Consider the following 26,997-nt stretch of genomic DNA (forward strand, 5'->3'; position numbering starts at 1 on the left):
CCAGTTTGCACCCATTGCCCCTTGTCCTGTCACTGGGTGTCACCCAGAAGAGCCTGGCTCCATCCTCCTGACACTGCCCCTTTCCATATTGATCCCCAGGAATGAGTCCCCCCTCAGTCTCCTCTTCTCCAGCTCCAGAGCCCCAGCTCCCTCAGCCTTTCCTCACACGGGAGATGCTCCACTCCCTTCAGCATCTTGGTGGCTGCGCTGGACTCTCTCCAGCAGTTCCCTGTCCTTCTGGAGCTGAGGGGCCACAACTGGACACAATATTCCAGGGGTGGTCTCCCCAGGGCAGAGCAGAGGGGCAGGAGAACCTCTCTGACCTACTGACCACCCCCTTCTAACACACCCCAGGTACCATTGGCCTCCCTGGCCACAAGGGCCCAGTGCTGGCTCATGCTCACCCTGCTGTCCCCAGGACCCCCAGCTCCCTTTCCCCTACGCTGCTCTCTAATAGGTCATTCCCCAACTTACACTGGAACCTGGGGTTGTTCCTGCGCAGATTCAAGACTCTACACTTTCTCTTGTTCTATTTCTTTACATTTTTCCCCACCCAACTCTCCAGCCATCATCACCACTGAGCTCTACTGGATCCGTGATGAAAGGAACAGCAAAGCAGGGCAGTGTGAACACCGATCACGCGGGATCTGCAGTGAAATCAGGAGCGTCAGCTCTCGGGAAATGTCACCTGTGTTCAAAACACGCCAGATGCGAACCAGCTCCAGCTGCTTCACAGCATTCCTGCAATGAAGTGTGCTGTTTTACAATACCCAGCAACTCCCGAGCCTTCAAGAGCAGCTGCCTTTGAAATCAAACTATCTTTATGTAAAAGCAAAATCAGAGGATGTTTTCTGATGCTTTTTAGCACCATATTTCCCAAAACAAGTGATGCCGAGGCTAAGAATTCACTTCAAATGAACTGAACACCCACCTCCAGCCGTACAGACAGCAGCGAACTTCACTCAGTAGTTGTGAAACTGGCTGAACTGGCACGATCTTCTTGAATTCAGGAAAAGAATGACATAACATAACCTAAATTTGCTCCCGTTGTGCTGCCACTTGTATGAATATTTCCCTATAAAGCCACCTCTTTGTCAGTCAGAAATGGAATATGATACCGTGAACGGCAAAACACTGCACGTGGAGCTGCTCAATGATAACGGGAATCTGTCCCGGAGGAGAGAGGGAACAGCTCTGAGGGTCCATTTACTCCAAACACCATTTCTCTATAGACTTATAACACTTCTTTGGGCCTCCTGCAGCAAAGTCACCACCGTGATGCTTCTCCAGACAGCCCCGAACTCGGTCTATGGTTTAAAGGTGATTATTGCTAGTTCAGCTGGAAGAACCTCAATACAAAACAACCACTTAGGTGCTCAGTTCACCAACAAAACTGCTTTTGCACGTTGACTTACAAGAGAGACAATTTGCAGGGAACGGAGGTGACATTTTATAGCTCAAGCAATAAATCCTCGACTGATACTGAGAGCAGGCGGAGCAATTTGAGAAAGGAATAGCTTAATATCTTAATTTTACACGTAGAGTTTGCATTAAGGAGATATTGGGACACACTCAAAATGCATCTTCAGTGATGTTTGTCCCCAAGAACCAAACGCATAGAGGGAGCATAGAAAGAGCAAACAAAGCGTTGTTGCATGTGGTTTTGGTGTCCTGGTAATACAGTGAAGTAACACAGATAAAGCTCAAGCCCGGCATTGAAACGACTTCTGGAAAGGTTTGGATTTGACATGTTAGACTGGATTTTCAACACAAGCCATCCCCAGCACTGACCTCTTGAAGTGACTGGCCAGGACTCCCACCAGCTCCCCGATCCTGCTGTCGCTCGAGGGCTCTTTGCCGCACAGACAGACGATGAGGTCCTTGTTGTCCTTCGTGTGGAAGACCACGAGTTGGTCCTTCCCGTTGGAGACGCTCAATCCCACCAACTGCGAGGAGAACGCAAGAAAAGTGTTATATTAATATATGTTGGCATAGCTTTGCTGCTCGCCAGGCAAGTGTTCTCCTCAACTTCTGCCTCTACCACTGAGCTTGGGCAATGGCCACAGGCGGGTCCTCAGTATGTGCCAAGAGGTGAAACCAAGGGGTGTTTTTTGGAAGCCACAGAAGCCCAGGCTGGTTGGGTTGCAGGATCCCTGTAGATCCCCAGCCCCACCTGCTCATGCAGGGTCCCAGAGCAGATCACACAGGTGGGTCCAGGGGGTTTGAATGGCTCAGAGAAGGAGACTCCACACCCGCTCTGGGCAGCCTGGGCCAGGCTCTGGCACCACAAAGGAAAGAAGTTTCTCCTTGTGTTCAGATGGAGCCTCCTGTGTTTCAGTCTGTGCCTGGTGCCCCTCACCCTGGCGTTGGGCACCACTGAACAGAGTCTGGTCCATCCTGACACCCACCCTGAGATATTGATCCCATTGAGCAGACCCCTCTCAACTTCTCTTCTCCAGCTCAACAGCCTCAGCTCTCTCAGTGTCTCCTCATCACAAAGATGCTCCAGACCCCTCAGCGTCTTTGTGTCCCTCCCTGGGCTCTCTCCAGTGATTCCTTGTCCTTCTCAAACTGGGGAGCCCAGCACTGGCCCCAGTTGTGCAGATGTGGCCTCCCCAGGCAGAGCAGAGGGGGAGGATTCCCCTCCCTGACCTGCTGCTCACACTCTTCCTCACACAGCCCAGGTCCCATTGGCCTCTTGGCCACACGGGCACATTGGTGACTCACGGTCACCCTGTTGTTGAGCAGAGCTCCCAGGTCCCTCTGCAGAGCTGCTTCCCAGCAGGTTCCCCAACTTGCGCTGGTGCTGGGGGTTGTTCCTCCCCAGTGCAGGACCCTGCACTGGCCCTTGTTGACCTTCATCAGGTTCTTCTCGCCCAGTCCGGTGTGCCCAGGTCTCTCTGGATGGCTGCGCAGCCTCTGGGGTGTCAATGGTCTCAAAGGCATGAGGAAATGTCACTGTCTAGACCGGGCTCACCTGGAGCAGCTCTTGCGCTGTCCCTGTCACCACGGTGTCCTTCAGCCTCACCAGGACCACAGGCCACCCCCAAGGGGGGGTCTGTGACAGCTGAACCCTCTGTCCCCAATTCCTCACTCTGGTGACACCGCATCACTCAGCGGCAGAACCACAAACCCACTTCTTTGGCCTTTCAAAGCAAACCAACACGAACCACAAGTCTGGCCAACAACCACATACGCTGGGAACACACGGATAACGCAAAAATTAACTTCACTAAAAGCCTTAACACCTTGATGAAGAATGGAAGTTGCAAACCATACACCAAGAGACAATTACATTCAACAAACCGGTGCTATGAAAACAAAACTCCTGCTACCAGTTGCATATGCTCAACACATTCATTCTCCACCGCTCATGCTATTCTGAGGTTAGGAAATACTTTAAAAACAAGCTACACTTCATGCACAGACATTAAGAGCTGCCTGGGTTTATGGTGTCTCTTAAAATTAATTTGCATGCTTAAATAACATCCCGTGAGCGCAATAGCACCACAGGGACCACGGCCATCAAGGTTTTAAATGTGCACGGGGTGTGAAAGATGAACAACTTGAAACCTCTGGATTTGAAAAGCCTATTTAAGCATTAATTATTCAACAGCAGCGTGTTAGGTGCCTGAGAGCCCTTCATATTTTTCCTATTTCACCACTCCTTGTCAGCCTCTCTGAACAAATAAATATAACACAAATTATTTCAGAGAATGCGCCTATCTCCGTATTTACAAACACCAATATTAGCTCTGCTTAAAGATCTCCAGCATCCACAGAACATCCCTTACTGTCTTCACCAAAGGTGGTTCCAAGATCCTTTCTGCTGCTCAGGTACCTTTTCATTCCTTTCTCCATTATCTGTTCATTTTCTCTCCAGCTAAGAACAAAGAGATAATTGTACATTGATGCTCGTGAGGCGGCTGCCAGGACGCTCGCACACAGAAAACCCCCAAAGCATCATCTCAATACGGAGAAATAGGGTTGAAAGGCAAGTTAATGCTTTGTCACCATTTGCACAAAATTCGGGCATTAGAACGCGGAGCCTGAGCCATGAGCTTCAAAAACCTCCCTGCAAACGCAGCTAAAGGAGATGGGGACCTGCAGCGCGATTCCTGTGGCTGCAAACAAGTTGCCGGTGGTACAGCCACGAGCTGAGCGTCTCCCACGGCATTGCCATGGAAACCCCGGCCCTGCGGGTGCTGCCGAAACGCCGCGGCAGGGCCGAGCGCCCGGTTCTGCTGGGGTCACCTTCCCGCACCGGGACAATCCGTCCTCCCCGGCGAACGCGCATCCTAGTAGGAAATATTTGATATGCTGATATACATCACAGCTGGGGTAATTATTAGCCATTTGCTTCTTTAAAATCTTCGTTATCAGTTCAAGCAATTGTTCTTTCCCCGAAAGGGAATCTCCGCATCGCTAATTGGGTATTTACACATCTCCTGCTACACTGTGAAGGGTTTTCCAGGCAAAGGAGGGATGGGGTATGCAGAAAAACGAGAGAGAGATGCAAGGCAGCTCACAACGCATATTCAGGTCATTTAGACACAAATATAAAACATAACTACAAAAGGAAAAGAAAACAACTGCATTAGAGCGTTAAAGTTTCAATTTACCAAATCCTGGCAAAAGCAATACGAATATTTCACGCGCTGTGTATGAACCCGATGAATTTCTGCACTCTCTCCCCTCTCCCCGCGGCACAGAGTAGTAAATGGGGATCAATGAGCGTGTCCCAGCGCCGCCATGCCATCCCAGTGTGTACATGCGGACTTGCTGCTGTTCCCCAGGACCACGGGGCAGGTAAAAGGAGATGCTGTGGCCAACAGAGCAGAAATCCATCTCTACAGTGTTTACCAAAGAGAGTTCTCATCACATTTCCACTCTGGAATATTATTTTGGCACCTGTACGAGTCAGCGAAGGCTTTTTGGAGCCAGGCCTCCGGTGCCACACTCCAGCATCACTTCATAGTGGCTCTGATCAAGGGATCTGTTCGGTCAGGAAACCCTGTGGTAGGTTGCTAAAGGGAATAATCGCAGATCTACAAATAAAGCTGATTTATATCGACAGAAATTGAAGTATTCTAAGAGCAAGAGACCTATATCCAGAGAGCATCAATTGTTTTGCTGCCAGAGGAAAGGCAAAACCGCCAGCCAACATCCAGCCTGCGCTCCTAGGGACGGGTACTCTATTTGAGACCCCCCTGTTTTGAGAGAAAACAAAACCTGCTAACATTTCTAAGGAACATATTCCATAGGCAACCTCCAAATTGCAGCCAACCTGCTCACCTCCTTTAATTCTCGAGGCGTTGAGGATTTGAGGGGAAAATGTTCGGGCTACCAACCCCCCGACCTGCTCTCCTGCTGCTACAAGAGTGCACGAGCTCCACCTTTAAAACCATCGGACACGCATTTTTCTAAATGGTCATAAATATAGATTTACCTGTAATTCCAAATGCAGTCAGTGAATTGCAGTGGCCTGACCATTTTGTATAAGGTGAGAGCGCAGAAAACAAATAGTGAGAAATTGTGAAGGGTAAAATTCTACCTTGTTCAGCTGAGTTCACCTTGATACTTAAAAAGCATCCATGTAGGAAAACCACTGTGTATAAGAGTGTTTGTGTGTTTGCACAAGCAGGAGTCGGCCATTCAGCAGCAGAATCTGTTGACAATTTCGTTTTGCACAATGAAGAGCGAATGTTGGTAGAACAGAACATGGACTGAGGGAAAGGACACAGAACACCTAGGACCTGGGGACAGCAGGGTGACCATGAGCCAGCACTGGGCCCTTGTGGCCAGGAAGCCAATGGTACCTGGGGTGGGTTAGAAGGGGGTGGTCAGTAGGTCAGAGAGGTTCTCCTGCCCCTCTGCTCTGCCCTGGGGAGACCACCCCTGGAATATTGTGTCCAGTTGTGGCCCCTCAGCTCCAGAAGGACAGGGAACTGCTGGAGAGAGTCCAGCGCAGCCACCAAGATGCTGAAGGGAGTGGAGCATCTCCCGTGTGAGGAAAGGCTGAGGGAGCTGGGGCTCTGGAGCTGGAGAAGAGGAGACTGAGGGGGGACTCATTCCTGGGGATCAATATGGAAAGGGGCAGTGTCAGGAGGGTGGAGCCAGGCTCTTCTGGGTGACAACCAGTGACAGGACAAGGGGCAATGGGTGCAAACTGGAACACAGGAGCTTCCACTTAGAGATGAGAAGCAACTTGTTCCTGGTGAGGGTGTCAGAGCCTGGCCCAGGCTGCCCAGGGAGGTTGTGGAGTCTCCTTCTCTGCAGACATTCAAACCCGCCTGGACCCCTTCCTGTGGAACCTCAGCTGGGTGTTCCTGCTCCATGGGGGGATTGGACTGGATGAGCTTTCCAGGGCCCTTCAACCCCTCACATTCTGTCATTCTGTGAAGGACCTGCAGCCGCTCGCTCCCCAGCACCCACATCTTTCCCAAACAAGAGATGCTCCTGTGGACACGTCGCTTTGCTACAGTAAATGCTCATTTTGGGGTATGAGCGTGTTATTCCACCTGCGGTGGTGGGTGCACAGTCTGGGTGGGTGGGTGACCAGCACCAGGGTTAGAAAAGGAGCTATAAACCCAATATTGCGGATGGAATCTGAGCTAATCACTCACTCTACACACACAGATTAGATTTTACCATTACCCTAATCACATCTCTTTCAGCAGTACGAGGCTGTTGGATTTATTATTTCTCCAAATGTAAAAGTCCCAACAAATTCATTTCCAAGCAACTCAGCCAGGTTCTGGAGGTTTAAGATAACTCTGGTAGTGTTACCTCAGGCTGAGGAAAACAAACAAGCAGTCGAATCCACGCTTCAGGATGCTGAGGAGCTAAAATGAGGTTTTCTTGCTCCTTCCTCCCAGTGCTAATTTGCTGCTTTGTCAGTGGCAGCCAAACTCTGCTGCCCCCAAGGCCAGCTACCTCACCATAGTTCTGAATTTAGCTTTGATAAGATTTACATTAAACATGAATAAGCATAAAAAAAGATTTGAACACGACAGGAAGGATCAAACAAACCCCCAGAGACACAGAAACTGTCTAAATAAGCGGCTGTGAAATGCTGCCCCCCGCTTTATGGGGCCAAGATCTTGCAAATAAGAAAACAAATAGAAGAAGGAGCAGAAGAAAGTGCGATAAGCAGCCTGAGCTTTAGCTTTTATTTTATGCAGTGGAATTAAAAGCTACCGTGATGCATCAGTGTTATAGATAATTGCGCTATAACTGTTTTATAGATATTAAATATATTAAAAATTGTAAACCAGGGTCTTTTTCCATTTTATGGGTATGAAAATGGAGCCAAACAGTAGATGCGCTGCCCATGACTAAGAGAGCCTGAAATGAGATTCTCTGGTCCTTGTACTTACGTTATAGAGGGGGATGGTCTTCATCACCTTGTACTGCTTCATAGGGTCCATCTTGTAAAGGTGTCGATCGGTGATGAAGATTGCTCTGTCCTCCACCTTATTAAAGCGATTCACCTGGAAAGAAGCAAATATTCAGTCTCACTCGTTGCTGCAAGAACACGCAGAATAAAACTCTGCCCTGGTGAATATGTAAAACTCATAAAGTAAATACACAAGACTCACATGGCTCTTGAACAGGTTTTCTCCACAGGTCTTGAAATAGTGCAAAAGGAAGATGGACTCTGCAATCCCATGTTATAAATAGAAAAATGCAGAGTTTTGGGGAAGCAACATTCCTGGAATTTGCTGGAGCAACCTGGGGAAGCCCACAGTCTCAAGCCAATGAAGGACTGATGCTCTCCCCTAAAATCATTCAACCTGTGCCCCTGTCCCCTGGCAGTCACTGAGTCCAGGCCCACAGTTGTTGTTCCTACACGATATAGGTGCCTTTTCACCCCAAAAGCACGATGCAGAGTCCCTGCCCCAAACAGGGTGTGACCAGGGTCTGGGACAGTCTAGACCGGAGGTGTTTGGAAGCAGATGCTTTGGCCCATCCTAAATTTGAGCGGGTCCCATTTCTCCCTTTTAAACCATCCATGCTGTGAACAGATGTCAGTAACCTGCCCAGGAAGTGGTGCTCAGACAATCACAGGATTGTTTTGGTTGGAAAAGCCCCTCAAGATCATGGAGTCCAACCGTTCCCAACCCCTGGCACTGCCCCATGTCCTGAGAACCTCATGTCCGTCTGTCCAACCCTCCAGGGATGGTGACTCCAGCACTGCCCTGGGCAGCCTGTTCCAATGCCCCACAGCACTTTGGGGAAGAAATTGTTCCCCACATCCAACCTCAACCTCCCCTGGCGCAACTTGAGGCCGTTTCCTCTGCTCCTGGCGCTTGTTCCTGGGGAGCAGAGCCCGACCCCCCTGGCTCCAAGCTCCTTTCAGGCAGTTCAGAGATCAGAAGGTCTCCCCTCAGCTCCTGTTCTCCAGCTGAACCCCCCAGCTCCCTCAGCCGCTCCCATCACACTTGTGCTCCAGCCCCTCAGCAGCTCCGTTCCCTTCACTCAACTCGCTCCAGCACCTCAAGGCTTTTCTTGAGCCCTCAGGTGATTCTGGTGCTACTGATGCTGCCATTTTGTGTATGAGGTGATCCCGTCACCCCTGGGGCCACCATTTTGAGCCCTGAGGTGATTTTGGTGCCGCCGTTTTGAGCCCTTAGCTGAGAGGCCCAGCTCTGCCCCCAGGATTCACGGTTTGTCCTCCCCAGGTCCCAGCACAGGTTCGGTCACTGCCCTGGGCCTGCTGGCCACACCAGTGCTGGTCCCAGCCAGGGTCCTGTGGCCTCTTGGCCCCATGGGCACACACTGGCTCATGTTCAGCCGCTGGCACCAACACCCCCAGGGCCTTTTCTGCCGGGCACTTTCCAGCCATGGTTTGTTGCGCAGCCTAACTCACTAACCTGACAAAAATTTGCCTTTTTTGTGAACTTGGCAAGCAAAGGACACAAAAAGCATCCAAGCCACTGCAAGGGGAAAAGGGTGAAGCCCTGGGCAGCGATAAATGGAGGAAGAAAACAGGCCGGTTCTGTTGAGCAGCAGCAAGTTCCGAGCTCGGTTCAGCTCTCCCGGACCCATACTGTGAGCAGCAGATTTTCTATAGAGGTCGACATCGCTGAGCTCATTTTAACTCGACTTGCTGCTCTGTGAAGGCCACGGTCTTCAAGGCGAGGATGTCAAAGGATCACCGGTGAGCTCCAGCTCACCAGACACGCTTTGAACAGGAGCTGGCTGCCCAGCGGTGCCGTCTGGGGCTGGTGTGGGAACACAGAGAGCAGAGCTCCAGCATTCCAGAGCAAACAAGAAAGCACCAGAGCTTAACAGGCCACCGAGTGAGACTTTGAGTTGTTTCGCTTTGTGTTTTTTCATTAAATGCTTCTACTGTTCTCAGGTGGTTTGGAATCTGCACTCCAGTCTATTGATTCCCAGTCAACCCGTGTAAGGCACCTACAACTGAGAAAATCGACGTGCACTTCAACCAACTTTAAGAGTGGCTTCCAAAAAGTGGCAAATGTGTTTTAATCTCCAAATGGCTGCACCCTCCAGAGGTCCCTTCCCACCTCCATCACCCCGCGATTCCACCAGCCCATAGACATAAGAGAACAGACTCTGAAGTGTTGTGACAGTTCCCAGTGCTCCGGCACGCACAGCTTAGCGTGGCCACTGGGAAACATTAGTATCTTAAAACCCTCACGCTGCCACTGGGCTCTGCTGTTGTAAATTGAAGACCAATTAGAGATGCACGCCATAATTCAACGAAGAACCATTAATTGCCTGCTGCGGCAAAGCACTATGTTATCACCTGTCATCTCCCTGGCAGTCAACAGCTGCAGATTATCCGCGTATATAAGTGAAACCCTCACAGAATAATCTTAGGCATACTTTATGTTTTCTTTTTTTCCAAATACCGAGCCTATGTAACAGTTCTGCTCTGGTGAACATTAAGCAACATGGGAACCCCTGAGCAGGTAGCACGGACCCAGCCCCAGCTCCAGTATCTGGCTGCAGTTCGGACATCACATTTCTATGCAGTCAGAGCAATGAGAACAGATTATTTAAGCACCAGTTAATGATGCAAAGCAACAGACAGCCCAGCAGCAAGTCATGTATAGCGGCCATACAATTGTATAATTGTCCTTAATTCCAGGTATGGTGAAGTTGTGAGTTCAGGTCTATTGGTCGCCAATCGGGTCTCCAGTGACCACAACCCTCCAGTGCCTGACACATTAAATCACCGATACTGCTGTCAAACGCCACATAAGCACCTCTGGAAAATCACTCTAATAATATGCAACTGTTTATTAAAAATGTACTAATTCAAAGGATACGAGAGACTAAATGTTGTACCTTCACAGTACCATCTGGTCCGGGGAAGATCCAGAAAGACTGAAGATAATAAAGCACTGTTCCACACCTTATGGAATTAGTGAGATTGTTCAGAGAAACAGAAGTGGGAGGATCACGTTATGGCAGGAAAGAACATTCTCTTCTCTCCAGAGAAGTGTTTCCTACCCTGGGATCACGCTTTATTCACATCTCCTTTTCAAACATCAATCATCTGCACAACCACTGCAGCTCATCACAAATACTCCTCCAGGCCTCTAGTAGGATTTTCACAGAGGAAACACACGTCTCATTAACATTGTGCTTAATTTATCCAGAAAATCCTCCACCAAAGGAGAACATTTGATGCCATCTACCCTTTGAGATGCCCCAGGAGCCCGGGTACTAAATAGTCACCAGGTAAGATGTGAAATTCAGCGAAAATCAAGTGAGAAAGTAGGACACGAAGTAGAAACTATTATGTTTTCCACCAAGGCCAAAGCGGAGTTGTCGGTGTAACAGAGTCACAGAGATATTTATTAATCAATCGTGAAGGGCAGACAAGGGCGAGGCGTGATGAGGAGGATGAATGTAAATAGGATTTTCCGAGGTGATGGCAGGAAACAACCACAGAACTTCAATATTCTCAGTCAACAGGCGGCGGAGCGGCAAAGTTCAGAGCTGATCAAGGCAATAAATGCAAATTGGGGAGCTACATGACAGCTTTAAATTAACAGCACCACTCAGAAAAAGTCACTGAAGTTGATTTGGAAAGCTCTGGATAGATCTGGGCACAAACACACCAGGAATAATGTCCTGGGTGCCACGGGCTCACCTGGAATAGGGTGTGAAGCACTGAGATGGTGAACGTGGAGGGGACTCTGATGGTTCAGAGAAGGTGGAGAACACGATGGAGGGCCTGGAAAACCTCACAGGAAGAGGTGCTGAATAACTGGGATTATTTTAGGAAGCAAATGAATGGGAGAAAAAAAATAAAGGCTATGAAACACTGAATGACCCAGGGAAAGCAGGTCAGGAGCGTCGGGTGCTCAGCTGCTGTGTGAGCAGACAGCACAGGCTCCTCAGATGTAACTGGGCCGTGTCTCGGGAGCTTCAGCAAAGGCTTCTCCAGCCTGCCAGGCTGGGATCTGCTCCTCACAGACCTCGCACCTGATGCTGTGTGGCTACAGTTCCCAAACATGACTTTTTGGTTTATCTTTTTTTTTGTAAAGAGTTGGACATCAGCATCTGTTCACTGCCATGATTCTGCTTGTTGCTGCTGTCACAATGTCCTCCCTATTGTCCATAGAATCACAGGATGGTTTGTGTTGAAGGGACGTTCCCAGCTCCCCCAGTGCCCCCCCTGCCATGAGCAGGGACATCTTCACCAGCTCAGGTTGCTCAGAGCCCCGTCCAGCCTGGCCTGGGATGTCTCCAGGGATGGTTCATCCACCACCTCTCTGCCCAACCTGGGCCAGGCTCTCACCACCCTCAGGGACAACAATTCCCTCCTCATGTCCAGCCTGAATCTCCCTCCTTTAGTTTCAAACCATTACCCCTTGTCCTATCACAACAGGCCCTGCTCAAAAGTCTGTCCCCATCTTTCTTCTTGGCCCCTTTTAAGTCCGGAAAGGCCGCACTAAGGTCTCCCCGGAGCTTCTCTTCTCCAGCTGAACACCCCAACTCTCTCAGCCTGTCCCCCAGCAGAGCTGTTCCAGCCTCGGGTCATTCCTGGGGCTCCTCTGGCCCCTCTCCAGCAGCTCCATGTGCGTCCTGTGCTGAGGACCCCAAGCTGGACCAGCACTGCAAGGTGGTCTCACAGAGCGGGGCAGAGGGGAAGGATCCCCCAAACCTGCTGCCCACGGGGCTGGGGATACAGCCCAGGGGACGATCAACGAGCACATGGCCGGGTTGTTGCTGATCTCTCATCCACCTCCAGCACGGAGCTGCTGGTGACCAAGGGCGCAGAGCTCATTGAGCTGTGTGACCAGGGCCACCCCACCGCACAAAGTCCTGCGGTCGTGGTCCAGACAGCGGGGATGGGGAACATGTCCAGTGTTTGCAAGACAATATCAAAACACAGGAGCTCTACAGGCACATTTTAAATCCCATGTCTTTCTTGCAGTTACCCACTGCCTTTAGTGTTTGCACTGAACAATAAATTCAGCTAAAGAGATGCAAATGGTGGTGGCTGAACCATCCCTGGAGACATCCCAGGTCAGGCTGGACGGGGCTCTGAGCAACCTGAGCTGGTGAAGATGTCCCTGCTCATGGCAGGGGTGGCACTGGGTGACAACTGAAGGTCCCTTCGACCCAAACTATTCCATGATTCTATGATTCTCTCACACAAGAAGCAAATTCTCACTGCTCAGGAACTCGTGGCCTTTTCAGCTCTTCCCAAGCAATCGCTTTGCTCCAGGTGTCTCGTGCACCTACGGCATCTTTATGGGAATAAAACGTGCTGTGTTTTTATAAGTAAACTGTCACGTTGGGAAGCACGCGCAGAAGAGGCTCAGGCAAATGTCAGCGCCATTGCAAATGCCACTAATCTTTTGATTTTGTAGGAGTAGAGACAGCTCGTCTGTTCTCAGCTCCAGCTCCGAGCCGCCCGGAGAACAGCCCTTCCCAGCATTGTGTTCTCTGCACCTTCTGGGCCTTTTTATTTATATCTTTGTTGATCTGAATGGGAATCGGTCTTAATTTAGCCTCCCCACTGGTGTATGGGGAGAGATAGAAGTGTATCCGATAGCAGATCAACCTCCAAATGAGCTTTGCAGGGGCCTGCGGGCACCGCGGGGCATTGGGAAGAGATGGTTCTTCTCTCAAGGGAGTTTGGAGCCACAAGGGAGAGAGTGGGAAGAAAAGCTTTATTCTACAAAAAAAAAGAAGAGGAAACTTGTTTCCAAGGTGATCCAACAAAATGTAGCGGTCGGCATGAAATATGCATTCGGTTTCCCAAGGCAAAAAAACCTGAAAATTTCCTTTGAAAAACAAAGAGCGTCGCAACACTCGGAAAAAAACCATCAGTTTTCCATAGGCAGACCTGGTTCTACCTATAGCTGGAAAGCAAGCGTGTGCACCTCCCATCAGCGAGGCTTCAAAGCCTCTTCACAACCTTCTATAAAAAGAGCTCCACAAGCTCCGGGCCAAACATTCTCACCCATTATTATTCATTGCAAGCTGTTGAATTCCAACCCCACGTGCTCAAGCTCCAGAAAACTCCCCTAGCAGTGACCGATGCTCCCAGAACATTGGTATTGACTGCCTTGACTTCACTAGAATAACATCAATCAGCAGCTAAAAAACCATCTCAAAATAAATTAACAGTTAGCAAATGTCTTACAGGCCATAAGATATGTTCTGTACATAAATATTTCAAAATATATCAACTTCAGGCTTAACTTGGGTTTATTCAAGTTGCCCAGGACTTATCCTTTTTCACAGAATCACACAGAATGGACTGGGTTGGAAAAGCCCTCAGAGATCATCCAGTCCAACCCTTGGTCCAACCCCAGTCCATTGACCAGATCATGGCACTAAGTGCCATGGCCAATCTCAGTTTACAAACCTCCAGGGCCGGTGAGTCCAGCACCTCCCTGGGCAGCCATTCCAATGCTGACCACTCTCTCTGTATGGAATTTCTTCCTAATATCCAGCCTCAGTTTCCCCTGGCAGAGTTGAAGCCCCTGCCCCCTTGTCCTATTGCTGACTGCCTGGGAGAAGAGCCCAATCCCCCCTGGCTAGAACTGCCCTTCAGGTCGTTCTAGAGAGTGCTGAGCTCACCTCTAAGCCTCCTCTGCTCCAGACTGAACAAGCCCAGCTCCCTCAGCCTCTCCCCATAGGGCTTGTGCTCAAGTCCCTTCCCCAGTCTTGTTGCTCTTCTCTGGACCCGCTTTCTTTTTCCAAGAAAGAAGCTGATTAGAATAATTATCTGGAAACGTTAAAGAAAAGCAGCTAATGTTGCTGGTGAGAGTCCAGAACTGCTCTGCAGGCTGTGTGAGGATTCAGTGCCTTCCCGAGGGCCCCGAAGGATTCTGATGCTGCTCCAGAAATCAAACGTTCACCTCACCGCGCTCTCGTTACCAGAAACACCTTCCTGTGCAACCAAGGGACCAGCAGGAACCTCAAATAACCTGAATAATGAGAATGTACCACGAATGAACTTGAGGAATCCTATTCTGTGGGCCAACGCTTTGTTCAAGAGTATCATTCAAGGGAAGCAACGAAATCACCTGATAATCAATTCCATTTCCATTTCTGTAACTCACTCTTCAGTCCCCTGCTTAAGCTTCACATGCACCAAATTCTGGCTGTGAAAGAAAGGGTAACAGCCAATTTGCAAACCCACAACAAGCCGGGTTTAGCATTAAACCTCTGACAAACCTCCCTGCGGTGGCAGCCGCTGCCTTTCCAGCGCTCCCAGCACCCGGACGACCTTTACGCACCAAGAGCCACCCTTGTGCAAATCGCACGCGGTACGAGATGGGGAAGCAGAAGGAAGATAAGGCTAAAAGGAAGAAACGCTCTTATTTGAAAAGGGAAGAATGAAGCGGTGGAAGAAATTCCCCCCGCGCACAGCACCGCAGGCTGACCTCAGCCTGCAGCAGAGTTTCGGTAAGAGGCAGAACGCTAGAGCTTGTATTTCTGACAAAAGAGACACCGTTTTAAAAAGACAGCTTAGGATAGAAATGGTTTCATGCGAAGAGTAAAAGGACAGAGTCGCTGTCCCGGTTTTGTTAAAAAACAAGTTTCTCTTTTAGTGAATTTGCCTGTCAGTTAAAGCTTCATATCAGTTGTGTTTTCCTGGAGAACCAGACACATGTTTTGGTGAACACAGCAATGGGATGTGAGGTTATTGATAAGCATGGATGGACATCTCTGAGAGGGGCAACGAGAAACAGGTGACCAAGAAATGACCAACAGAATATAACATCCCATTCACGTGAATACTTCATATAAAAGTGGGAGATCACGAGCATCTCGTCCCTTTTCCTCATGGTGACATTAGGAGAGGACCTTGCGAGTCGCCCCTGCGAACGGAGGCCAGCAACAGACTGAATCCAGCTCCGGTTGGCTGCAGAATCCAGTCCAGGACTTTGGCTGCCAGCTCTGCAGTTGCTGAGACTTTCCAGATTGGTTTTGTATATTTTGTATTATTTTCTCTATTTTATCAGTAGCATCAGTAAAACATTGTTAATTTTTCCAAGTCTCTTCTCTCTGTCCTTCTTTCCCTCCCGACTGCCTGTCCTGAGTGGGAAGGGGGGTTAACAATACACCTGCCACGGTTTTATTGTCACCCTGCAATGTAAACCCTCGACAGTCGCTTACATGCTCTGCAGGAGTTTTTGCTTTGTCTGCAAATCCAACATTCAGATCTAAGGCACAAGAAACTACCCAAATAAATGCATTGGCTGGGAAGTGAAATGGTAAACCTTGGAATGTCAAAGCTTTGTCTTGTATTTTCTGCTTTCAGTTGAGCTGCTTTTTCTCAGTACTCCTGTTAAGCTAAAACTTCCCTCACTTCCGAAAGCAGCAAAAGGAATGTTTGAGGCTCAGGAAGAAATCCAGTTTCTAACAGGTAACACCTGCCCACCTCCCGGCTGCTTTCATTACTGAGGTGCTGGGACACCAGTGCAACAAACCCCAGCAGGAAACGGAAATTTCCAGCAAAAAGGATGTAGAGGAACAAGCAGAACCGCTCAGACCCCTGCTGAGGGAGGAGCTCTGGGCTCCCCATCACCCACCGGCACCAGGAGCGCATCTGCCCTTCGGAAATCTCATCTCCCTACCCTTGCACAGGAGATCGCCCTTCGAAGCTTCATCAGGAGCCAGCGAGAGAAACAGAAGGATTTAAAAGCTTAAAAGTTGCGTAAGAGCGAGAAAAACCAAACTCCCACACCAGTTATTTATATATATATATATATATAAAAAATACACACACTGCCTGAGTAATTCCCCTCGCTGTCACTCCATCCCCACCCAAACCAACAACCCCTATCATCACACCTTGAAGAACCGAATGCTGTATTGTTGTAATTATCCCAGTTTAGCCAGAAACAGCAACAACTTTGAAATATTTCATTAAATTAATCAGAAGATGAAGGATTTTGTTTTCAGTCCACAGTGAGTGGAATTCTGCTGCATTTCTCGGTCCCTAACGGAGGTTCCAGGCTGCACAGTTGTCAAGAGGAGGTTGGATCCAACCTCGCCCCGATCCTCCTTTAACCCCAACAATATAAACCAATATTCACCCATTCACTGCACAATTCCTGTTGTTGTTCCTGTTCAATGGGACATTTGCAGAACCATAAACAAGAATCATGTACGTGCTCCACTTCTGGCAAGTGATAGCACATTTTAGAAATAAAAAGAACATACAAAGAACGTACAATGAATATATAAAGAATATATAAAGAATATTCTTGAAAACACTTGAACCTCGTCAGCCCTGGCCTCCCACTGCAACTGGTTTAGGCTGTTGACTTTGTAAAATTCACAATATCCTCTCCTGACAGACATTTACAACCAGAATAATTTAGATCATGAAGAACTACCCATAAAGAATTAAGTAAGCATATTTTTCTATGTATTTTTTTAAACTTTCCAACCAATTTAACAGAAAAAAATCAAGTGAATCCAGTGAAATTATTGACACCTCCAGAGCCACTTGAACCAAACGCCCCTTGGTGCAAGAGGCTGAGAGTTATGGATCCATCAAAAAATCACCAATTCCATTTGAGAGAGGACGGCTGTGACCTGCTGCCCATCACAGCATCGCCAGCACCACCTCCTCGCCCTGGGCTTCCCCAAATCCCACCGTGGCCACCAAACACCTCCCCACCAGCCCCCGCGCCTGCAGGACCACGCGCGTTACCTTGCGGACGTGACAGGCGAAGAGAACGTTCATGTATTTGTCTTTGCGTTTCAGCTCGTTGGCGACGGCGGTGAAAGAGCCGGCGGTCTGAGGGTGATCTGGCTTCTGCAAGACCAAAAACAGGCACGTAACTCTTCCCGATGGCTGAAAAAAGCTGTCACCGGTGTCACCGCAGCCAGGGAGGGCTGAGGCCGCACCGCCGTGCCCGGATGCTTCCCCCGCTCTCTGCCTCCTCAAAGAGCAGCATTTGGAGTTTTATGCGCTTTCTGACCAAAAAACAAACCTTAACAAAACAAAATGCTTAAAGGAAGGACGGAGTGAAAGGAAGCGATGCGATTTGCCTAGAGAGGATTTCTTTGTCCCTTTTCATTTGATGCTATTTCTTAACATGGCATTGTGGCCAGGATTTGAGGTGGATGTCGGGTTCTTTCCCAGCGCTGGCCATTTGAAGAGCCAGCTGATGGCGTCACTCGTTATCTTTTAATGCTGCTTGTGATACTCAAGCCAGGCTTAGCATTCAAAAAGTCACTCCTGGTGCAGCAGAACTCAAAGAATCTGAAGCCCTATAAACCCATTTAGAGAAAAAACGTCAAAGTGCTTCTTCCTCCCAGGAAACCAAAAGCCACTTGTTCAAACCTCCACCCTTTTGGCACCCTGAGCCCCAGGCGCGGCATCGATCGGACCCCTCGCACTCACCAGCGCGATGTAATTCCCCTGCCACGCTCTCTGCAGGCCGATGTCGGCTCGGTGACCCTTCAGCACCTCCATGGCGGCGACCTTGGCCCTCAGCTGAGGGAGAAGCTCTGGTGGGACACTGCGGATGAGCTCACCTGCCCGCCACCTGCCGCAAAACACCTGGATCAGTTCCACAGGCTGCACCGTGCACCACGAGGGCTCATTCTGCCAGCTCAGCACAAGGACGCCCCCAGGCTATAGAGAAATCCTTCCATTGAATCATAGAATCGCAGGATGGTTTGGGTTGAAGGCACCTTCAACCTTCACGAGCAGGGACATCTTCACCAGCTCAGGTCGCTCAGAGCCCCCATCCTGGCCTGGGATGTCTCCAGGGATCCATCCACCACCTCTCTGGCCAACCTGGGCCAGTATTTTACCATCCTTTTATCTTTTTAATTGCATTGCCAAAGCTGGAACCAGCCATTAACATTTTAAACTCACATATCATCTCTACCTCCTAACAAATTAGGCTGGTGTATTCCCCATCCCACACCCACAGGTCAACTACTGACACACCTGTTTGCAATAAAGTCTTTGCAAGCCCATTTTCTGGGTTCATTTGCAACATCATCCTCCTTTAATAGCTGAATTCGGCCCTACAATTCAAACCTACCCAACTACAACATGAAACAGGGCAGGGTACCCCATCCATTACTTCATCCCACACTCCAGCCTACAGTGGCAACTCCAGGCCTCCAGGATTAATGCTATGAAAAGTCTTTTAGCAATTAAAATGTTGTTGGTATGATAACAGAGCTTGTTCTGAAAGCAGAGCTCTCGACCCAGACTGGGTGTGGGTGGTTTGCAAGAGCCAGCTGGGGATAAACCCAAGGCTGACGATCCGGTGCGGGTGATCATCCCCCATCAGCAGATGGGCTGGAGATCTCCAGGGGCTCCAGCCAGCCAACATTTCCCTTGTTCCGTGACTTTCAGAATTCATCATTTCTCAAATTGGAATCAGAACTTCTTCGTCTACGACTTACCAGAGAAAAAAGTCACTAGCTTTTAGATATTAGGAGGTTGTAACAAAGGTATAAAACACGTCTTCTGCACAGAGGATATGGGGAGATAGCAGAATATTGCTTATTTTATTGCAGAAAAGTAGCGACTTACTAGAAGTCATCTTGACGAAGCTGATGAGATTTTCTCTCCCCACCCCACATCTAACAGTAGCTGCTCTTTCCTTTTGACGCCAACCAGAAATGTGCCAAGGAAGGAAATATAAAGTCTATCCTGACTAAACCTTTGAAGCAGAATAGTTATTTGCCTGCTCATGGTTACCAAAAGCCACCAACATAGAATCATTTTGGTTGGAAGAGACCCTCAGGATCATTGAGTCCAACCATAACCCAACTCCAGCACTGCCCCATGTCCTGAGAACCTCATGTCCGTCTGTCCAACCCTCCAGGGATGGTGACTCCAGCACTGCCCTGGGCAGCCTGTTCCAATGCCCCACAGCCCTCTGGGGAAGAAATTGTTCCCCACATCCAACCTCAACCTCCCCTGGCGCAACTTGAGGCCGTTTCCTCTCATCCTATCACTTGCTACCTGGGAGACGAGACCAATCCCCTCCATGCTCCAAGCTCCTTTCAGGCAGTTGTAGACACCGATCTTCATCTTCATCTACAACATCCAGTTCACCTTCTTCAGTCATTTTCCAACATTTACAGAACACAAAACCTCACTCCTCTAGGTCAGCCTGAAGAGACAAGAGCTGTTTTCTCTCCGTACCTGCGGTAAATGGCTTGGAGCGCCTCCTCGAAGCGCCGCAGCACTTTGGGCGGCGTGGGCCACTGCACGTGCTTGCCGTGGTCCTTCATTTGGCGCACGCCGTGGAAGCGCCGGGCCAGCTCGTGGATGTAGCCCTTGACCTTGGAGCGGCGGTAGTGCTGGAGGATGGTCAGGGCCGCCCGGGTCCTCTTGTAGCGCAGGCGAGCCAGAGTGCCCCTCCACACCTGAAAGGCAGGACAGAAATAGCTTTAGCATTCAAAAGTTGGTTATTCTTTTGCTTTCCATACTGCTGGACTGGTAGAAATCAATAAATGTTTCATTTTAAAGGAAGTGACTTCTCCACGCCAGTCAAATCCAATTAAAACATGACAAACAAAATCAGTAAATCCATTTAAAACATCGCGGCGATGAGGTTCTTAGGGACATGGTTTTGAAGAGAAGCTGCTAAATTAATGTATACAGCAATTAAGTCATAAAAGACGTACCCATCATTAACCAATCAACGGGATCAATGCTTTTGATCACCTGCAGAACAAGGGGATATTTTTCAACTTTTAGATCCTTCTGCATGACAAGAGGGACACAGAAGATTCACTAATACATTGTTTAGAAGCAGAGTGCTTAGTTTATATTTAACTAATAATTAATAGATGTATTGTAAGTAAGAAACTAAACAATTATGACTAACATCACCGTTTCTTAGTATAGGTGTATTGTATGGCAAAATCTTTAAAAATTGTAATGCATATATAATAATAATGTGAATATAAGCAACACAAGAGCATTCAGTTGCTGCAGCACTTATGGAGGATGATCCCCAGTGTTCCCCAGTGCTGATAAAATAAAGAATGTCGCTTAAAAGTAGAACTGACTCTGCTGTTAAGCCTATTCCTCTGTGTCACTTTAGTGCCAGGGTTGGGTTAGCGGTTGGACTTGATGATCTTGAGGGGTTTTTCCAACCAAAATGACTCTACAACTGAAAAAACGTCATGTCTAACAGTGCATGGAGAAACCATTTGAGCTTTTGCTTTGGAAATAGTTTGGGGAATATTCATTCTGGCCGTGCACTGAAAGGTAAGCAAATAGATGAAATAAATGATGCCCTCCCAACTCGCTGGATGGGAACCCAGCTCCACCAGCATCGCTCGGAGTCTTGTTTGTGCCTGGAGAGCATCAGAGGCAGAAAACACAGCACATCCTGCTCTTCTCCTTTTGTCACCCTGTGCAAAGAGGCACTCGGGACACAGCGTCCCCAACTTGAAGAGCTTGGGCACAGTGTGGTTGTGCCGCATCTGTCCTGCAACCCGGTCTGGTTCCCTGGTAGAATTAAACTGGCAGGATAACGAGGCTCCTGCACACGAGGAGAGATTCGCTGCAGAGTTGATGTCCCTCTTGAGAACCATCCCATAGCACCACTGATGCATATCAAGCTTTCTACTTACAGAAGGATTAATTAATTTCCTAAGGCAATCTCCAACATGATACTCGCTTTACGAAACCGATGTCAAAGGTTCTCTTGACAGCTTTACTGATGATCCTGATATGGGGCTGAAAAAAACTCAACGTAGCAAGGGATACAGGAGAAGTGAAGAGCTGCTCTTCTCTATACACTCAAAATTCAATGGGAGTACTGAAGTCAAAGAGTACTGAAGGAATTTGTGCTCTTTTGTTAAGAAAAATTCAAGTGTGGAAGACTTGGATTGCTTGAGATGCTTAAACATAGACTGAAGTGTCGCTGCCATCCAGAGACCTGGACAGGCTGGAGAGTTGGGCAGGGAAAAAATGAATGAAATAGAACAAGGGCAAGTGTAGAGTCTGGAATGTGGGCAGGAACAACCCCAGGTTCCAGTATAGGTTGGGGAATGAGCTATTAGAGAGCAGTGTAGGGGAAAGGGACCTGGGGGTCCTGGGGACAGCAGGGTGACCATGAGCCAGCACTGGGCCCTTGTGGCCAGGAAGCCAATGGTACCTGGGGTGGGTTAGAAGGGGGTGGTCAGTAGGTCAGAGAGGTTCTCCTGCCCCTCTGCTCTGCCCTGGGGAGACCACCCCTGGAATATTGTGTCCAGTTGTGGCCCCTCAGTTCCAGAAGGACAGGGAACTGCTGGAGAGAGTCCAGCGCAGCCACCAAGATGCTGAAGGGAGTGGAGCATCTCCCGTGTGAGGAAAGGCTGAGGGAGCTGGGGCTCTGGAGCTGGAGAAGAGGAGACTGAGGGGGGACTCATTCCTGGGGATCAATATGGAAAGGGGCAGTGTCAGGAGGATGGAGCCAGGCTCTTCTGGGTGACAACCAGTGACAGGACCAGGGGCAATGGGTGCAAACTGGAACACAGGAGGTTCCACTTAAATTTGAGAAGCAACTTGTTGGGGGTGAGGGTGTCAGAGCCTGGCCCAGGCTGCCCAGGGAGGTTGTGGAGTCTCCTTCTCTGCAGACATTCAAACCCGCCTGGACCCCTTCCTGTGGAACCTCAGCTGGGTGTTCCTGCTCCATGGGGGAATTGCACTGGATGAGCTTTCCAGGTCCCTTCCAACCCCTCACATTCTGGGATTCTATGGTACCTCTGCCCGTTCACCTTGGCCCGGAGCCTGCGCCTGGCTGGGATTTGGAGATCAAAGGCGGCAGATGGCTCCTGAGCTCCTTCTGAAGCATTTCCAGCAATGTCACTCCAATTTGGGTCTTGCTCTACCCTGCTGTTGCTTTTTCCTGAGAGATATATGGATTTGCCTCGTTGAGTCTTCTGTTTTTCTGCCAGATCTGGTTGAAGCTGTTTGGTGCTTCCCAAGATATCAGGGCAACCTCAGGAGGTCAGATGGGGCCAGGGTTATCAAATCTTTAGTCTCGTTGCTATGGAAAGTCATTCAGGCAGCTGTAGGCTTTGTTCCTTGCCGTTTGCTCTCCTACAGTCTCTTTTTGACACCTTTGGTTATGGCCGGGTAGGTGGGAGAGACGACTGGGACCACAAGAAGCTCCAGACCAAGAGAGATCGTCCCGCACAGCTCCAGGTGCTCGGGGATCCCAGCGGTTCCTTCCTCCTCCTTTGGCAGCTTCTGAAACTGGGACTTGCACAAAAAGCAACCGAGCATTCATCCAACCCAAGAGTCACATCTTACCTTGTGGAAAGCACTGAAGTATTTTCTGAAGAATGTTTATTTCACATGGTTTTGGAATAAAATGTAATCAATTAAAATTCAAATGAATGGAAAAGGAGAGCTGGAGGTGCCTTTGGAAGCAGCTGACAAAGCTCAGTGCGCTCCTAGGGAAGTTTCTAAGGTTAAAGTAACCCAACGCAGACCATCACCTCACAGAATATAAATCCTATATAAATTCTATATCCCAATCTACACATTGCAGACTGCAGTCTGTGTCCGAGCGAAGAATTTCCCATTAAATGAGAAAAAATAAAAGGGAAGAAAGAAAGGAAAACAACGCAATGGGCCCTGCAGAGCGCAGGGAAAGCAGCAGAACAGACAGGCAGGCCCGCGATGCCGGGGTCTCCTCGCCTGCAGTCATCCACGGAGAAAGGGATAATCTAGACATGACCTAGATGCTGCAATCTCTGCGAATGCACAAGAAATCTACTGACGAGCCAGCAAACCGATGCCTGGAATGCAGCAAACAAACTGAGCCGCTCCGAATGAAACACCTGCATGTTCTATTTTCGAGCCGTTCTGCTCAGAAAACTCTTTGGTGGCTGCAGGAACACACCCGGTCCTCCCACAGCCTCCCTCGCGCTGCCCCGAACCCTTCCCCGATCAATATTTGATGCCACCCTCCAGGCATCCAGACGGAAAAATAAACCAGAACGCAGCCAGAAATGCGCACAGGCACCAACCTTCTCGCGCAGCTTTGAAGGATCTCAAATAAGAAAGGTTATTAAATATTAAAGCCCGGAGCGCTGTTCTGCCATGGGCTCCTCCGAGGCACCGCAGCTGAATAAATGCTGCAATTTGAAGCCAGCTTTAATTATATTATTCCTGATTACTTCTGAAAGGGGTCGTCTCCGGGCAGGGCAGTGCTGACGCTCACACGCAGCACCCACCACGTTCGGCATCGGCCTTTTCCCCATTCAGATTCGGATCCCGCGGAAAGGTTGAAGCAAATGGTTTCAAACCAAAGCCTCCCCATTCTAACAGATCACATTACCGAGTGTGTGAACAGCGAGCGGGAAGAGCCGCTTAATGTCCTAAACGCCGTTTTCTCTTTTCACGTGGGTCAGCTGAACAACATTCCTTCTGTTCTGCTTAATAGGAACAACACTGCACAAGCTTGGAAAGAGAGAAGGGTCCCACTCGGAGATTAATTAGATTGTACTAATAATAAACATACAAATAATCAGAGGAACAGTGGTGACATTGAGTGGCACACGCGGGACGTGCTGGGGTGTGCAGGACGCAGAGTCCTCTGCTGCTCGGGGCTTCTCCTGCAGCTCTTTCTGCTGCTCAGCAACAGCTGCAGCCAACGCGATGCTGCTGCATCCCATGAGACTGAGCTGCTGCATCCCATGAGACTGAGCTGCTGCATCCCGTGAGACTGAGCTGCTGGATCCCGTGAGACTGAGCTGCTGCATCCCGTGAGACTGAGCTGCTGCATCCTGTGAGACTGAGCTGCCCCATCCCATGAGACTGAGCTGCTGCATCCTGTGAGACTGAGCTGCCCCATCCCGTGAGACTGAGCTGCTGCATCCCTTGAGACTGAGCTGCCCCATCCCGTGAGACTGAGCTGCTGCATCCCGTGAGACTGAGCTGCTGCATCCCGTGAGACTGAGCTGCTGCATCCCTTGAGACTGAGCTGCTGCATCCCGCGAGACTGAGCTGCTGCATCCCATGAGACTGAGCTGCTGCATCCCGTGAGACTGAGCTGCTGCATCCCGTGAGACTGAGCTGCTGCATCCCGTGAGACTGAGCTGCTGCATCCCGTGAGACTGAGCTGCTGCATCCCTTGAGACTGAGCTGCTGTATCCTGTGAGACTGAGCCGCTGCATCCTGTGAGACTGAGCTGCTGCATCCCGTGAGACTGAGCTGCTGCATCCCGTGAGACTGAGCTGCTGCATCCCGTGAGACTGAGCTGCTGCATCCCGTGAGACTGAGCTGCTGCATCCCGTGAGACTGAGCCGCTGCATCCCATGCAAATGAGCTGCTGCATCCCATGCAAATGAGCTGCTGCATCCCATGCAAATGAGCTGCTGCATCCCTTGAGACTGAGCTGCTGCATCCCCTGAGACTGAGCTGCTGCACTTCAGCCTGAAAACATTGGGAAAAGCTCCTTATCATCTATTCGCAAGGCCTTGCGATGCCCGTTTGGTGCCCTCGGTGTCCCCACACAGGCCATCCTGGGTGCACACTGCAGGATTTCCTGCCTCCGGCAATGAGCAGGGAAGGAAAATGTTGGGAGAAAGGACATAACTTGAGAGAAACAATCAGCAGAACTAGGTCGCTGCCATTAGGAGCAAGCAGGAACCTTCTCTTATCCCATGAAAATTCAAGGTAGAGTTTATTCACAGTGCATAGATCAAGATACAGGTCACTGCACGATCGTCAGTGTTTTATCGCTGGGCAAGACTGCAAGGACAACGAGAGGCACAGAATGATCTCCAACCATGAAGAAGTTAAATAACTAGGACACTTCTCTGTGGGAAGAGGAGACTGAGAAGGGATGTGACAACATCCAGAGTCCAGAGTGACGTCCTGACTGCTGGGGCAGGAATGAGCAGTAACCAGGTGAACGTGGGAGGTGGAACCACAGAAACATTTCAGTTGGAAAAGCCCCTTAAGATCACGGAGTCCAGCCGTTACCCAGCCCTGGCACTGCCCCACGTCCCGAGAACCTCATGTCCATCTGTCCAACCCTCCAGGGATGGTGACTCCAGCACTGCCCTGGGCAGCCTGTTCCAATGCCCCACAGCCCTTTGGGGAAGGAATTGTTCCCCACATCCAACCTCAACCTCCCCTGGTGCAACTTGAGGCCGTTTCCTCTGCTCCTGGCGCTTGTTCCTGGGGAGCAGAGCCCGACCCCCCTGGCTCCAAGCTCCTTTCAGGCAGTTCAGAGATCAGAAGGTCTCCCCTCAGCTCCTGTTCTCCAGCTGAACCCCCCAGCTCCCTCAGCCGCTCCCATCACACTTGTGCTCCAGCCCCTCACCAGCTGCGTTCCCTTCTCTCCACTCGCTCCAGCACCTCAAGGGTTTTCTTGGCGTGAGGGGACCAGAACTGTCCCCAGGATTGGCGGTTTGTTCTCCCCAGGTCCCAGCACAGGTTCGGTCACTGCCCTGGGCCTGCTGGCCACACCAGTGCTGGTCCCAGCCAGGGTCCTGTGGCCTCTTGGCCACCTGGGCACACGCTGGCTCATGTTCAGCCGCTGGCACCAACACCCCCAGCTCCTTTTCTCTCTCCCCCATGGGCACACCCCCAACAACCTTGTCCCCAGCACAGATGCTCCTCTGAAGAATGGGGCCCTGCTTGTGGAGCTGAAGTGGCAGAAAATAACCTTTTCTTTTTCTTCTTTTTGGTAATAGGAGGGGCAGGTTGGTTGGGTTTTGTTTCTTAGGGGAGGGTTTAGATTTTTCTGTTTGGTTTGGGTTGAGTTTTAAGTGCCTCGGTGGATTCACGAGAAGCAGACGAGTGATGTTACCAGCACAGGGAGACAAACAGCACAGGACGAGTGGTGGGACTGGAGCCGAGGGGTCAGCCTGGCCACACCGGCAACACAGAGGATAAATCCAATTCGTTTGACTTGATCCTTCAGCCATGCGCGCTCCTTTGGCAGCACCTACAGCTCCTCCTTTCACAGCTTCTCCCTCTGCAGATCAAAGCACAGTCCACAGTACAAATCCGCACGTAATTATACACCTATCACCACTTACATTCACGAACACATCCCCTCAAGACGGTAAATGCCTTGAGTCCGGATGGCGAACGCATCGCATCACGTTTGCTTTGGGTCACTGAACCGCAGCCCTCACCAGATTCTCGCTGCCCGTCCATAATGTGACACGAAAACGCCGCCTTTGCCGCAGCGATCGCTGCCCGTTGTGGTCTCCGCTCCCTGGCGCTTCAAGGGCCCACGGGGACGGGGAGGAAAGGGCAGGTGGGACATTAAGTGATGCTGAGTTGGCCTCGGTTCAGCCTCGGTTCGCTTTGCCGGCTCTTCCCTGCCGGGCTTGGGGAAATGTTGCTATGGTGACGGCAGCTGAGCGACAGCTCTCCAGAGAGCGGCCGCCGCGGGGACACGGGGACATGGGGACACGGGGACACAGCTCGGCCAGGACACCGGCAGCACCGGAGCCGCCGTCCCTCTGCACCCACCTCCTGGATTCGTGCCCAGCGCTCCCACACAAGGACAATTCTCGCTCCCTCTGCACTAGGCAGTG

At 50.0% G+C, this 26,997-nt stretch overlaps 1 protein-coding gene across 3 annotated transcripts in view; it reads right to left on the reverse strand.

The window, feature by feature from the left end:
* Positions 1-26,997, reverse strand: part of MYO1D (myosin ID) — a 144,453-nt gene that overhangs the window by 41,964 nt on the left and 75,492 nt on the right. For all 3 annotated transcript variants that reach the window (XM_065856322.2, XM_071798186.1, XM_065856323.2), the window contains 5 exons: positions 19,637-19,860; positions 17,867-18,011; positions 17,171-17,275; positions 7,380-7,493; positions 1,792-1,946 (listed from right to left, as the gene is read on the reverse strand). In XM_065856322.2, coding sequence (XP_065712394.2) covers positions 1,792-1,946; positions 7,380-7,493; positions 17,171-17,275; positions 17,867-18,011; positions 19,637-19,860 — 743 coding nt within the window. The remainder of the gene's footprint in view (positions 1-1,791; positions 1,947-7,379; positions 7,494-17,170; positions 17,276-17,866; positions 18,012-19,636; positions 19,861-26,997) is intronic.

The sequence above is a fragment of the Patagioenas fasciata genome, chromosome 22 (genome assembly GCF_037038585.1).
Source record: "Patagioenas fasciata isolate bPatFas1 chromosome 22, bPatFas1.hap1, whole genome shotgun sequence".
NCBI lineage: Eukaryota > Metazoa > Chordata > Aves > Columbiformes > Columbidae > Patagioenas > Patagioenas fasciata.